This window comes from Pistacia vera, unplaced genomic scaffold (assembly GCF_008641045.1).
Source record: "Pistacia vera cultivar Batoury unplaced genomic scaffold, PisVer_v2 Contig95, whole genome shotgun sequence".
In the NCBI taxonomy this organism is placed as follows: domain Eukaryota; kingdom Viridiplantae; phylum Streptophyta; class Magnoliopsida; order Sapindales; family Anacardiaceae; genus Pistacia; species Pistacia vera.
Genome location: NW_022196834.1, coordinates 158,481 through 170,068, shown reverse-complemented (window position 1 = coordinate 170,068; position 11,588 = coordinate 158,481). Strand labels below are relative to the sequence as shown.

General features: G+C 34.4%; 1 protein-coding gene across 1 annotated transcript; it reads left to right on the top strand.

Annotated features, from left to right (window-relative positions):
- The first annotated feature begins 8,194 nt into the window (after positions 1–8,194).
- Positions 8,195–10,013, top strand: LOC116120934 (aldehyde oxidase GLOX1-like). The gene has a single exon (XM_031406917.1). It carries the CDS (start codon positions 8,320–8,322, stop codon positions 9,946–9,948), a length of 1,629 nt encoding a protein of 542 aa, XP_031262777.1. The 5' UTR covers positions 8,195–8,319; the 3' UTR covers positions 9,949–10,013.
- Positions 10,014–11,588: the final 1,575 nt, after the last annotated feature.

Here is an 11,588-nt window from a genome sequence, read left to right as displayed (position 1 = left end):
CTCCACAAACACAAGCAGATTCGATTTTAATTTAATGACTAGATTAATATTCTTTTATTCCTTAATTTTGTACCTGATTCCCCTCACAGTTTATGTATTTATGCATCCACAATCCCACAATGTCGATCGAGTATAAATCACAAATGTTCATAAATTATTTTGTTTAGTGGAATCTTTGATATGCTCAATTACTTTTGTAAGATCACTACAGTATTAAATATATAAACTAGTTATTCAAATTGATCCACAGAACCGGATAGAGTATAAAGTGAATAGATCGCTAAAATAATCTTTGATATGCTCAAATATTTTTGTCTTCGTGTTAAGTGCCACATCAATTTATATAAATATTTGTATGTTAATATTATTATATTACTTTGTATGAATATAATATGTTAACGGGTTGAATTCATACATGTAAATGGCATTGCTAAATTATGCTATGTAACATTGCCATCCAAACTCTAACCAAGATATGCAGATGATCATAGTTATTATTTTCATTTTCTTCAAGGTAAAGATTGAGTCACGACACTAAAAGAATGCAAGAGAATCTAATTAATGGATTCTATATATCTTTCATACAAATAATTAATAGGCAGTTTTTTTTTTTTTTTTTTTTTTTTTTTTTGCAAAAAAAATGTAAATATACATAAGAAAAAAAAATGTACAATATACAAGGGGCATAACTCAATAGAAGGTTAAAACCGACCAAAACGGAAGTGTCTATCTTTTTGGATCAAGATGGACACAACCGCTCAAAAAGAGCACACAAGCTCTATACAAAGGGGTCACAAACGCTCTTAAGGAGCACGCAAACCCTAAACAAAAAAAGAGAGGGGCACGAGCACCCTCAGGAACATGAAGGCTCTAAAAAAAAAAAAAAAAAAAAAAAAGAGTAAACAAAATGTTCCCACCCAAGGTTTGACGAAATCCCAAGTTAGTCCCATTGGTTCCATTTATTCCAGATTCTCACACTTAAAGTGACAGAAAAGCATTTGATGTAACGATAAATGAGTAAATTGGTCATTTTACATGGGCGGCGCACGTTAGCAGACCACCGCCTCTAACAGTCCTCTGGCCCACATTAGCAACCGTCATTCCCGACGTTTTTCTCTCTTTTTCGACGATTTTTCCACCCAAAATCACCCTTGTCACCACCATTTGAACCCTCATCCTCCCCTCTACAAAACCAACCATTCACAACCCCTCATCACTCGTCGATCTCCGGCCACGGCAACGAAAAAAGGCTGATGAACACGAACTCTTGGCCAGCGAATGACGACGAAACGATTGTTGGGGACATAGGGGTTTTATAGATTTGGGGACGGTGGTTGCATTGGTGGTGTCCAATTGGATTTTCACCCCGGAATCAACCTGAATCCGATGAAGAACACCGAAACCCTAAGCCTAACAGTGCCAACGATTGGAGGGGCAAATGAGTCTAGAACCAGAGTGGTTTTGGACGACGGACTACGGGGAAGGTGATGGAGGTGAACAGGGGGTTCGACATCGTCGAAAACAGCTGTATAGTGACCGAGGGTGTCTTTGATATAATTTGAAAATAAAATGGTAAGTTTTATAATTTTACAAATTTAGGGGTTAAAACATAATTTATTAATTTAGGGTTAAGGGCATTATGGTAATTGCACCCTGTAAACCCTAAAAATTTATAATATTGTTACTTTAAGGGTGGAAATTTGGAATAAATGAAACCAGTGATACTAACTTGGGATTTCGTCAAACCTTGGGTGGGAATATGTCGTTTACTCAAAAAAAAAAAAAAAAAAACAAAGTAAAATCAGTCTAACAGGCATCCAGTGGTTCTAAATTGATTAATCATGTGGTTGCTTGCCCGTTTACATAATTAGATGGGAAATTTACTCTAGAAATTGGCGAAATTTATCATATTTTACCAGGGCTTTCTTTTACTAACAAAAGTGTTGTAAAGGAGTTAATTTTACGCTAGCAAAATTTTGTTGAAAATCGGAGGAGAAAAAAAACAACATAAAATTAAAGAACAATACACACAAAGGCACACGATATTTTACGTGGTTCGGTATAACTCGCCTACATCTATGGATGAGAGTATTTTCACTATAATAATATGAGTATGATGCAAGCGTTCATCACACCATCAACCTAGTATATTTACTTAGGTAGACATCTGATTCTTATGATGTTTNAGTTTATGTATTTATGCATCCACAATCCCACAATGTCGATCGAGTATAAATCACAAATGTTCATAAATTATTTTGTTCTATGTGAATCTTTGATATGCTCAATTACTTTTGTAAGATCACTACAGTATTAAATATATAAACTAGTTATTCAAATTGATCCACAGAACCGGATAGAGTATAAAGTGAATAGATCGCTAAAATAATCTTTGATATGCTCAAATATTTTTGTCTTCGTGTTAAGTGCCACATCAATTTATATAAATAATTTGTATGTTTAATATTATTATATTACTTTGTATGAATATAATAAGTTAACGGGTTGAATTCATATATGTAAATGGCATTGCTAAATTATGCTATGTAACATTGCCATCCAAACTCTAACCAAGATATGCAGATGATCATAGTTATTTATTTTCATTTTCCTTTCAAGGTAAAGATTGAGTCACGACACTAAAGAAAATGCGAAGAGAATCTAATTAAATGGATTCTATATATCTTTCATACAAATAATTAATAGGCAGTTTTTTTTTTTGTTTTTTGAAAAATGTAAATATACATAAGAAAGAAAGAATGTACAATATACAAGCGGCATAACTCAATAGAAGGTTAAAACTGACCAAAACGGAAGTGTCCATCTTTTTGGACCAAGATGAACACAACCGCTCAAAAGGAGCACACAAGCTCTATACAAAAGGGGCACAGACGCTCTTAAGGAGCACGCAAACTCTAAACAAAAAAAGAGAGGGGCACAAGCACCCTAAGGAACATGAAGGCTCTTAAAAAAAAAAAAAAAAAAAACAAAGCAAAGTCAGTCTAACAGGCATATAATGGTTCTAAATTGATTAATCATGTGGTTGCTTGCCCTCATATTCAAATTCGTAGAGACAAGTTTACATAATTAGATGGGAAATTTACTCTAGAAATTGGTGAAATTTATCATATTTTACCAGGACTTTCTTTTACTAACAAAAGTGTTGTAAAGGAGTTAATTTTACGCTAGCAAAATTTTGTTGAAAATCGGAGGAGCAAAAAAACACATAAAATTAAAGAACAACACATAACAACACACATAAAGGTACATGATATTTTACATGGTTCGGCATAACTAGCCTATATTTAACGGATGAGAGTATTTTCACTATAATAATATGAGTATGATATATATAAGTGTTCATCACACCATCAATCTAGTACCTTTACTTAGGCAGACATCCGGTTCCTATGATGTTTAATACCCCTTAGTATTTACCAAATACCTAGAGCCCTCTACCTTATGGTACCCTTACATTAGAACCTCATGTATCCTCACATTCTCTCTTTCTTTACTTCCCTCTCTCATAACCTTGAATTAAACATATATTGACCTCATTCATGTAGCACAACTATTACCTCTGCACTGCCTTTTCTTCTTCCGCCCCTCGCAAACCTAATTGCTATCAAGATGCCTTTAGCTTAACATGATTGAATAGGTACACTTAACACATGTTATTTACTTGAAATGGAAAACCATTTTGCAGGCCACATCGTGGAATGATATAAAAACTACCATTAGGTGGTCTAGCGGTCAACCATGACTCTTGGATCTATTACTCAAAAGGTTATGAGTTCGATCCACCTGGGTTGAGGTGCGCACAAGCTAACCCATACACTAACAACCCCCCGATCACCAAAAAAAAAAAAAAAAAAAAACAATATATATATAATATATATATATAATATATTTAATATAAACTCTACATAGTCATAAAAAATTATAATCCCAATTTGGATAGTTATAATAAGAATAAACTCTATATTGTAATAAGTTATAATTTTTCTAATTCCCGCCTTAAGGAAAGTTGCCTCTCCATAGTAATAATTATCTGTATAATTACAAAAAAATATATGTTATGTAAAATTAAAGGTTTAAAATAAAATAAAATATTTATTTAAAATTGTTTGGGACAATGATTTATGCTTTAGAGTTATTATCACATCTTTTACCTTACGAGTACGTAATAGCTCATTCGTATGGATACGTTCTTGTAGAAGCTAAAATATTTTTAGTTTCTCAAGCATGTTTAGAGCTTCATGGTACAAGACTTTTTGTGTTTCTGTACTATTATCCTTAGGATTATTTCTTTTCTCTTCTTGTCTAATTGCAACAATGATTTCTCATTTGGTTAAAGTTAGGGGTGCTTAACGGGCCGAGTCACTCGCGAGCCGGCTCGACTTGGCTCGTTAATGGCTCGGCTCATTATATAACAAGCCAGCTTAGCTCGATTCGTGAGCCAGAACGAGCCGAGTTCGAGCCATGCCCGACTCGGCTCGTTAGGCTCGCGAGCCGAGCTTGGCTAAAAAAAATTTGATTTTTTTTCTAAAAAAATTGAATTTTTGAGAGCCGGCTCGAACTCGGCTCCATAAGCCGTCTCGCGAGCCGACTCGATATATCCTAAACTCTTTCTCGAGCCGAGCCGAGCTGCAAATTTCATAACTCGAGCTCGGCTCGATTAATCTTCTTCTCTCACGAGCCAAGCTTGTTAATTCGAAAACTCGGCTCGGCTCGTTAACATCCCTAGTTAAAACATACACGATTTGTTGCTCATTTGGATAATCGAAAAAGATATCAATATCCATTCAATTTGTATAGTGAATTTGTCAAATCTGATCACTTAATTCTATAGTGACTCTTTTATTTTCATCATCCACTTTATTAACTTACAATTCATTAACATTAACGGTCCTAATTTTGTAGCGTTTAAAATTATTGACAATTATCTGTGGCTTCACATCAATTAACCATGCATCAACTGTATTTACAATTCCATCAATGTCACTTATTTTTCCTGATTCTAAGAAACGATCTTTTATCCGTTTCAAAAGTAAGCAATTACTAAAATATGAATTGAAATCTTAATGTTGTACTATTAAAACATGAATTATAAAATAAGAAATCAAAACTATAATTTTTGTAACTACACTTCTATTAAATTATAATCTTCTTATAGTAATAAAATTAGTTAATCCCACCGTTATGGTTTTATTATATATATATATATATAAAAGTTGAAGTTGACCAAAGATTATGTGCTATATATTTATGCCGTGTACTAAATTCCAAGGAGAGCGCCAAATGGAATGCTGGCGGCATTGATGCTGACATTGTTCCTTAAAGTCTTTTAGTGCTTAACAACTCTAGAATCCACTATCCATGAACCTTGATAGCAATTTCTTATTTAATTTATTACATACATCTGATTATTCGGTAATGTTTCAGCAATTTCGACTGATGTTTTCTTGCTGAGTTGGCTAACCAGAAGGCAGACATCGATCTGAAGATTTTAAAATGAAAATTGTGTTACGCATGATTCATTATAATATTCCCTGAGAAAGAAATTTGAAGAGGCCAAAATAATCACTGGAGAAAGAGTGAATTGAAATGCGATGAAAATGATAACTTTAGTCTTCTTTCATCCACCTTTTTTAATGTTACGCTTCCCATTTTTTATTAATTGTAAGCAACACCAATTCAATCACGGAACGCTATTATAAATTAATTATACCTTCTTTCATTCTCTGAAGACACCACATGTTTAAAATATGCTTCTAACAGTCTTCTACCGTCCTCACATTTTTCTCTAGAAGCGTATTGTTTTTTGTATAAAATTGTTTGATCCTAATATTACTGCTTCATCAATCACCCTTGGATAGTCGGGTGAGACGATAGAGACTTTTGGATATATTACTCAAGAGGTTTTGAGTTTGATTCTCCTAGATTACTAATAGGAGTGACAACTAAAAGGTTTACCAATCGTTAATTTCAGGACCCAAAAAAAATTGTTACTGTTTCATCAATTTTTCGATCTCCATTAAAAAATAACACCATTAAGAATATATCGCAGTCTAATGAAATAAAATAATTTTGTGAAAATCAGTTGAAAATCTCTGTAACTAATCCAATATTGGAACCAAGGAAATGCTTATAATTAATGAATTGATGAACCTACTTATGATTTATCAACGACGGCTCAGCCAATTGAACCCATTTATAAGCCCTTTATCCAATTTATTTGGGCCCAAGTAAAGCCCGGCCTCAATAGCCATTTGAATGCAAATATTTCACCCTTCAATAGAGTTTTGTGTAAATGGACGTAAGCATCATCAATGTTTTGGCTATTGTCAGAGTGAGAGAGACAAGTCCTAAGAACTACAAGTTGTGAAAATTTAATGCCTCATCTAGTGGCCGATTGGCACCCCTCAGGATTTTTTGACCTCATTGTTTTTGCTTCATTCAGGGTCATCCTACTTGAGGAAACGAGGAATATTTAATGGAGCAAATGACTTTTTCCCACCCAAAGTTTTCTAGCTTAATAACGCTTTCCTACCTAAACAGTTTTAAAATACCATTTTTCACCTAATGTATATATACCATTGATATTTAAAATATACTTTATTTTCTCAGTAGGCATTAGACGAGTTAACAGGAGTTAGGATAAGAGGTTTTTTTGTAGAGTAAAAGCCCGTAGATCAAATGGTGGAAACCGATTGAATATTCATCAACGGAATCATCCGAAAATCAGTTAAAAACAGGAAATATTAGCTTTGCAATGACTTGCAATTGGTGGAAATCAGGTGCTAGAGTGAGAGAGGTTTTGTAGAAAAGAGATTGAAAGTTCAAATGGTGATGACAGAGAGAATTACTGCCTTCGGAATCAGCTTTAGGTAGTAACTGAATATTAACTTTGGGTGAGAATGTGATATTTTAAAACTTTTTGGATGAGAAAGTGTGCTTAAGGCAAACCTTGGGTGGGAAAAAGCAGTTTACTCATATTTAATGTGGCTTCTGACAGCTAGACCAAATAATTGACTGAAATAATTGTCGGTGCATATATAAACCAATTGTAAAGGGAAATTTTCTGGTTTCTTAGATTTGATAAAAGTTCAAACTAAACCTAGAAATTTCTATAGAGAAAAATATGAGAAGTCGAATATGAATTTCATTGATTTAATTAGTTTTACAATCACTTAGAAACTTATACACAAAATAGTGTGTAAAGAGATTGAAACGCCACCGTTTTTACCTATTTACAAAACAGTACAACAACTTGTGAACTTAATGCTCTTTGGTCAACAAGATTAAGTATCGCTTTGCTTTATATTGTATGGCTTTCTTTTTTCTGTATACAGATGATAATTTCATGATGAACGATTAATGATTTGAGTAATCTAGTTATTTATTTGTTCCCCCAACATTACTTTATTGTCTCGCCGCCATGGGAAAGATTGAAATCCTGATAGCGGCGCATGCATGAGTATGCTTTAATTCAGTCTTAAAGAAATTCTTTCTTTTAATGATAAGCCTAGTTTAATTAGAAACAGATAAAGGCCAAGCAAAGGAAGCGATGGCTCATGGCGCAAGGCCAACTCCAATGAAGATTATTCGAAAACTGTGTATTATAATACTCCCTCTCAAAATTTAAAAGAGAAGTACCTTCTTTCCGAAATTTAGTACTGAACTACTGATGTGCTTCGTGCATTTTTATAATATATATATACAGATTAATTATAGAAGCTGAAGCATTACAGGCATTAATATGAATTGAGGCCAGTTGGCATGACTTCATAAAAGGCAATAAGCCAATAACTCCATGTCTATAAAGCTGGTTAATCTTTCTTGTTAAAGATAAAGGGGAGTTTAATTAGGAATCAAAACTAGTAATCTGCAATCATCGTAGTTCAGGATTAACAAGGAGTACATTCTACCATGCACAATTAATTTGATTTAATGTGAATAGAATTCATCAACCAACATATTCATGAATGCGTCTGTGAGTCAAGGCACAAACTGGTAGTTGTTAAAATTATGAAGCATTTACAATTTTCATGAATGCATCTGTACTGAGACCTTTGTCCGGAATCAGAATTCAGAACAGACCACACAAATTACAGGTAAGGATAGGTCATTTTGGATCACTCATTCAACCACCAAGGCTATCAATCAAATGATAAATTGAATGGCTAATTCCTTTCTTAAATACAAGAACATGCAAGTCGATTGACTCATAATTTGATGCCACTGTTGTTATTTCTGATTCAATACCTGGAGTTAAACACATTATCTATGTAATCAGCTCTGATCTTGAAAAAATCCATGAAAGAGAATATCTTAGTGTGGCTAGTTTTTGCAGTCTTTTCTTTTTCCAGTTTGGCGCTTGGCGGTCCACCCTCCCGAGGAAAATGGAAGTTGCTGAAGAGAAGTATTGGAATTTCAGCAATGCACATGGCATTGTTACCAAATGATAGAATTATTACATTTGATCGATCAAATTTTGGTCCATCCAACATTACTCTACCACAGGGGAAGTGCATGAAAGATGTTTTGAGCAGTGATTGCTATTCTCATTCTGTAGAATTCGATCCCATCTCCCGAAATGTTCGACCTCTTACTATACTCACTGATACATGGTGCTCTTCTGGTGCATTGTCACCAGATGGTATTTTAATTCAAAGTGGTGGGTTCAGACTTGGAGATCGCGTGATTCGATACTTCAAGCCTTGCTTAAATTGCGACTGGGAAGAACATCAAAATGGTCTAATTTCACCCAGATGGTACGCTTCTAACCAAGTTTTGCCAAATGGGAAAATTATTGTTGTGGGAGGGATTTATGAATTTACATATGAATTCATTCCTAAAACCTCCACTTCTGATAAAAAACTATACCAACTTCCCTTTCTTAAAGAAAATAGATTTTCAGGTGAGATTCCTAATAATTTGTATCCGTTTTTACACCTCTCTCCCGATGGAAATCTCTTCATTTTTGCAAATGACCGTGCCATTCTACTTGACTACATGAACAATAAAGTGGTCAGGACTTATCCTGTAATACCAGGTGGCATTTCTCGTAATTACCCGAGCACTGGCTCTTCAGCTCTTCTTCCTGTGAAACTCTCACCCAATACAAAAACTAGTACTACAACACCTAATGCTGAAGTTTTGATTTGTGGTGGGACATTACCGGATTCATTTCAAAAGTCTATGGTAGAAATCTTTCTTCCTGCATCTAGATCTTGTGGCCGGTTAATGATCACAGCCAAGAATCCAACTTGGGAAATGGAAGAGATGCCTTTGGAAAGAGTGATGGGTGACATGATATTGCTGCCAACAGGAGACGTACTAATCATTAATGGTGCATCAAAAGGCACCGCCGGTTGGAATGGTGCACGAACGCCAGTATTACATCCTGTTCTTTACAATCCAGATGCCCCAATTAACAGGTTTCAGATTTTAAGTGGTTCCAGTATTCCACGTCTATATCACTCCACAGCTCATTTGTTATCAGATGGCCGAGTTTTAGTTGGTGGAAGTAATCCAAATTCCAACTACAATTTCACTACACTTTATCCTACTGAACTAAGTCTTGAAGCATTTTATCCACCTTATTTTGACCCAACAAAACCCAGGCCATCCATCACCGCCATAATGCCCGGAATGTTGCTGAAATATAATCAAAAGCTTTCAATCGGGTTTGCGATAAAAGGTAAACTTGGTAACATTTATGTGACAATGGTAGCGCCATCATTTACAACACATTCAGTTGCCATGAATCAAAGGCTATTAGTTTTGGCTATTAATGGAGTGCAAAAGAATCCAAATGCAAAGAACTATACTCTGGAGGGAGAAGCCCCAGCCAGTGCGGCCTTGGCACCACCAGGATATTATCAGTTGTTTGTGGTACATGAAGGTGTTCCTAGTAAGGCAAAGTGGGTCCAAATCAAGTAGTGGTTGCTGTATGCTTCTACAATTAATTAGGACTTATCTTCAGAATGAATTATCATCATTTGTAATGAAGAATTATGTAAACCAGTATCAATTTCTTGTAGAAATAATATCTTTAAGATAGATGCAGGAAGTAATTTCTGCATATATCTTAAAAATCTTTATCATTTGTTTTCATCCATTAAATGTATGACGTGTATAATGGTGTTCGATTGTTTTATAATATATCTCCGGTGTCTCATTTAAGTTGAGTTGAGTTTTGTTCAGTTTCTGTGAACCCAGTAGCCAGAGTGCCAGACTGAAATCTTACATGAAACACAGAAAACTTGTTAATTTAGAACTGAAGCAATACATCAAGAAAACTACTTCACATAAAAGATATTAACATGATTCAATCTAATATATCTAACAATAGTTGACTTCAGATTATAAAAGAAACGTTTATTACATTTTACTAACAACTCTGAATCTGATCTCATTTACTGAATTAGAATGTACATTGACATATTGTATCACATGATAATAGAACTGCATTAGATTTAGCAAACTTAATTAATAGTTTATGTAGCCAAGGAAGATAAGAGAAAAAAGATGATTGAATGTTGGTCCAATGAAAATCTCAACCTGACTCCACCACCACCATCATCATCAACATCGCGAGTTTCAATGCATCTAAGAGAAAGTGTACAGTAAATATTCCTTGTGAATGAAAATCTGAAGCGTTGGTTTACATCAGGTAGATTAAAGGGATTGAATGCACGTGCAAGGAGAGTGCGATGAGTCGTGGAACTGAAACATATATGCTGTCACTGGAAATTTACCCACAAAAGTGGTAACGCCTTTTTAGTTTGGAGTAGGAAAAAGTAATGTGAACAACGACTACTATTATATATCTTTCATCAACTTGATTGAATAAATATTCTTGATTGGTCAAATATATTACTAAAGTAGCTTTAGATCATCATGGAGATGTTCAATTATCAAATATTTCATGGGTGACCCCCAACTGCATCCATCCAATCATCAGTTTTTGCTTACGCGTATGTGTTTTGTCAAAAGTTTATATTTCATCGACAGCTTTGATATAGATAAATCATATCCCTTCGTTTTCGGTATAACCATTGGAGTCCACTTAATAACATGACAAATTCTTTTAACGTTAAGTCAAACCCTTAATGGGAATCTTTGCCTTTTAATTTGAAAAAGATGAAAAGATATAGCATGACCTGACCTGACCCTTCTAATAATACAAACTGCCCATTTATTTCTTAAATCCAAACCCTAAACTACAACCTCATATCATATGGAAGTTGATGAATATATGAGGTTATGTCTATGGTGATTATGCTCGTATTTGATTTCTCAAATCCAAACCCTAAACTACAACCCCATATCATATGCAAGTTGATGAATATATAAGGTTAAGCTACGATGATTATGAACGTATTAGATTTAGGATTAGTGAGAACAGAGGGGCAGGTTTTTCTTCAGAGGATTATAAAAATTAATGTGGTCAATTTCTGAGACACGTTATTGAAAGATTCAAGTCATCCTAAACCCCACCAGCTTCTTTATTGAAATTGTTAGTCAACCGATGAGAGTCAACCTTACCCCAGTTCTAGAAGTTGAATTAATAAAATCCT

Excerpts from the sequence above, each read along its gene's own strand:
- LOC116120934 (XM_031406917.1), top strand. The coding sequence starts at position 8,320 with ATGAAAGAGAATATCTTAGTGTGGCTAGTTTTTGCAGTCTTTTCTTTT.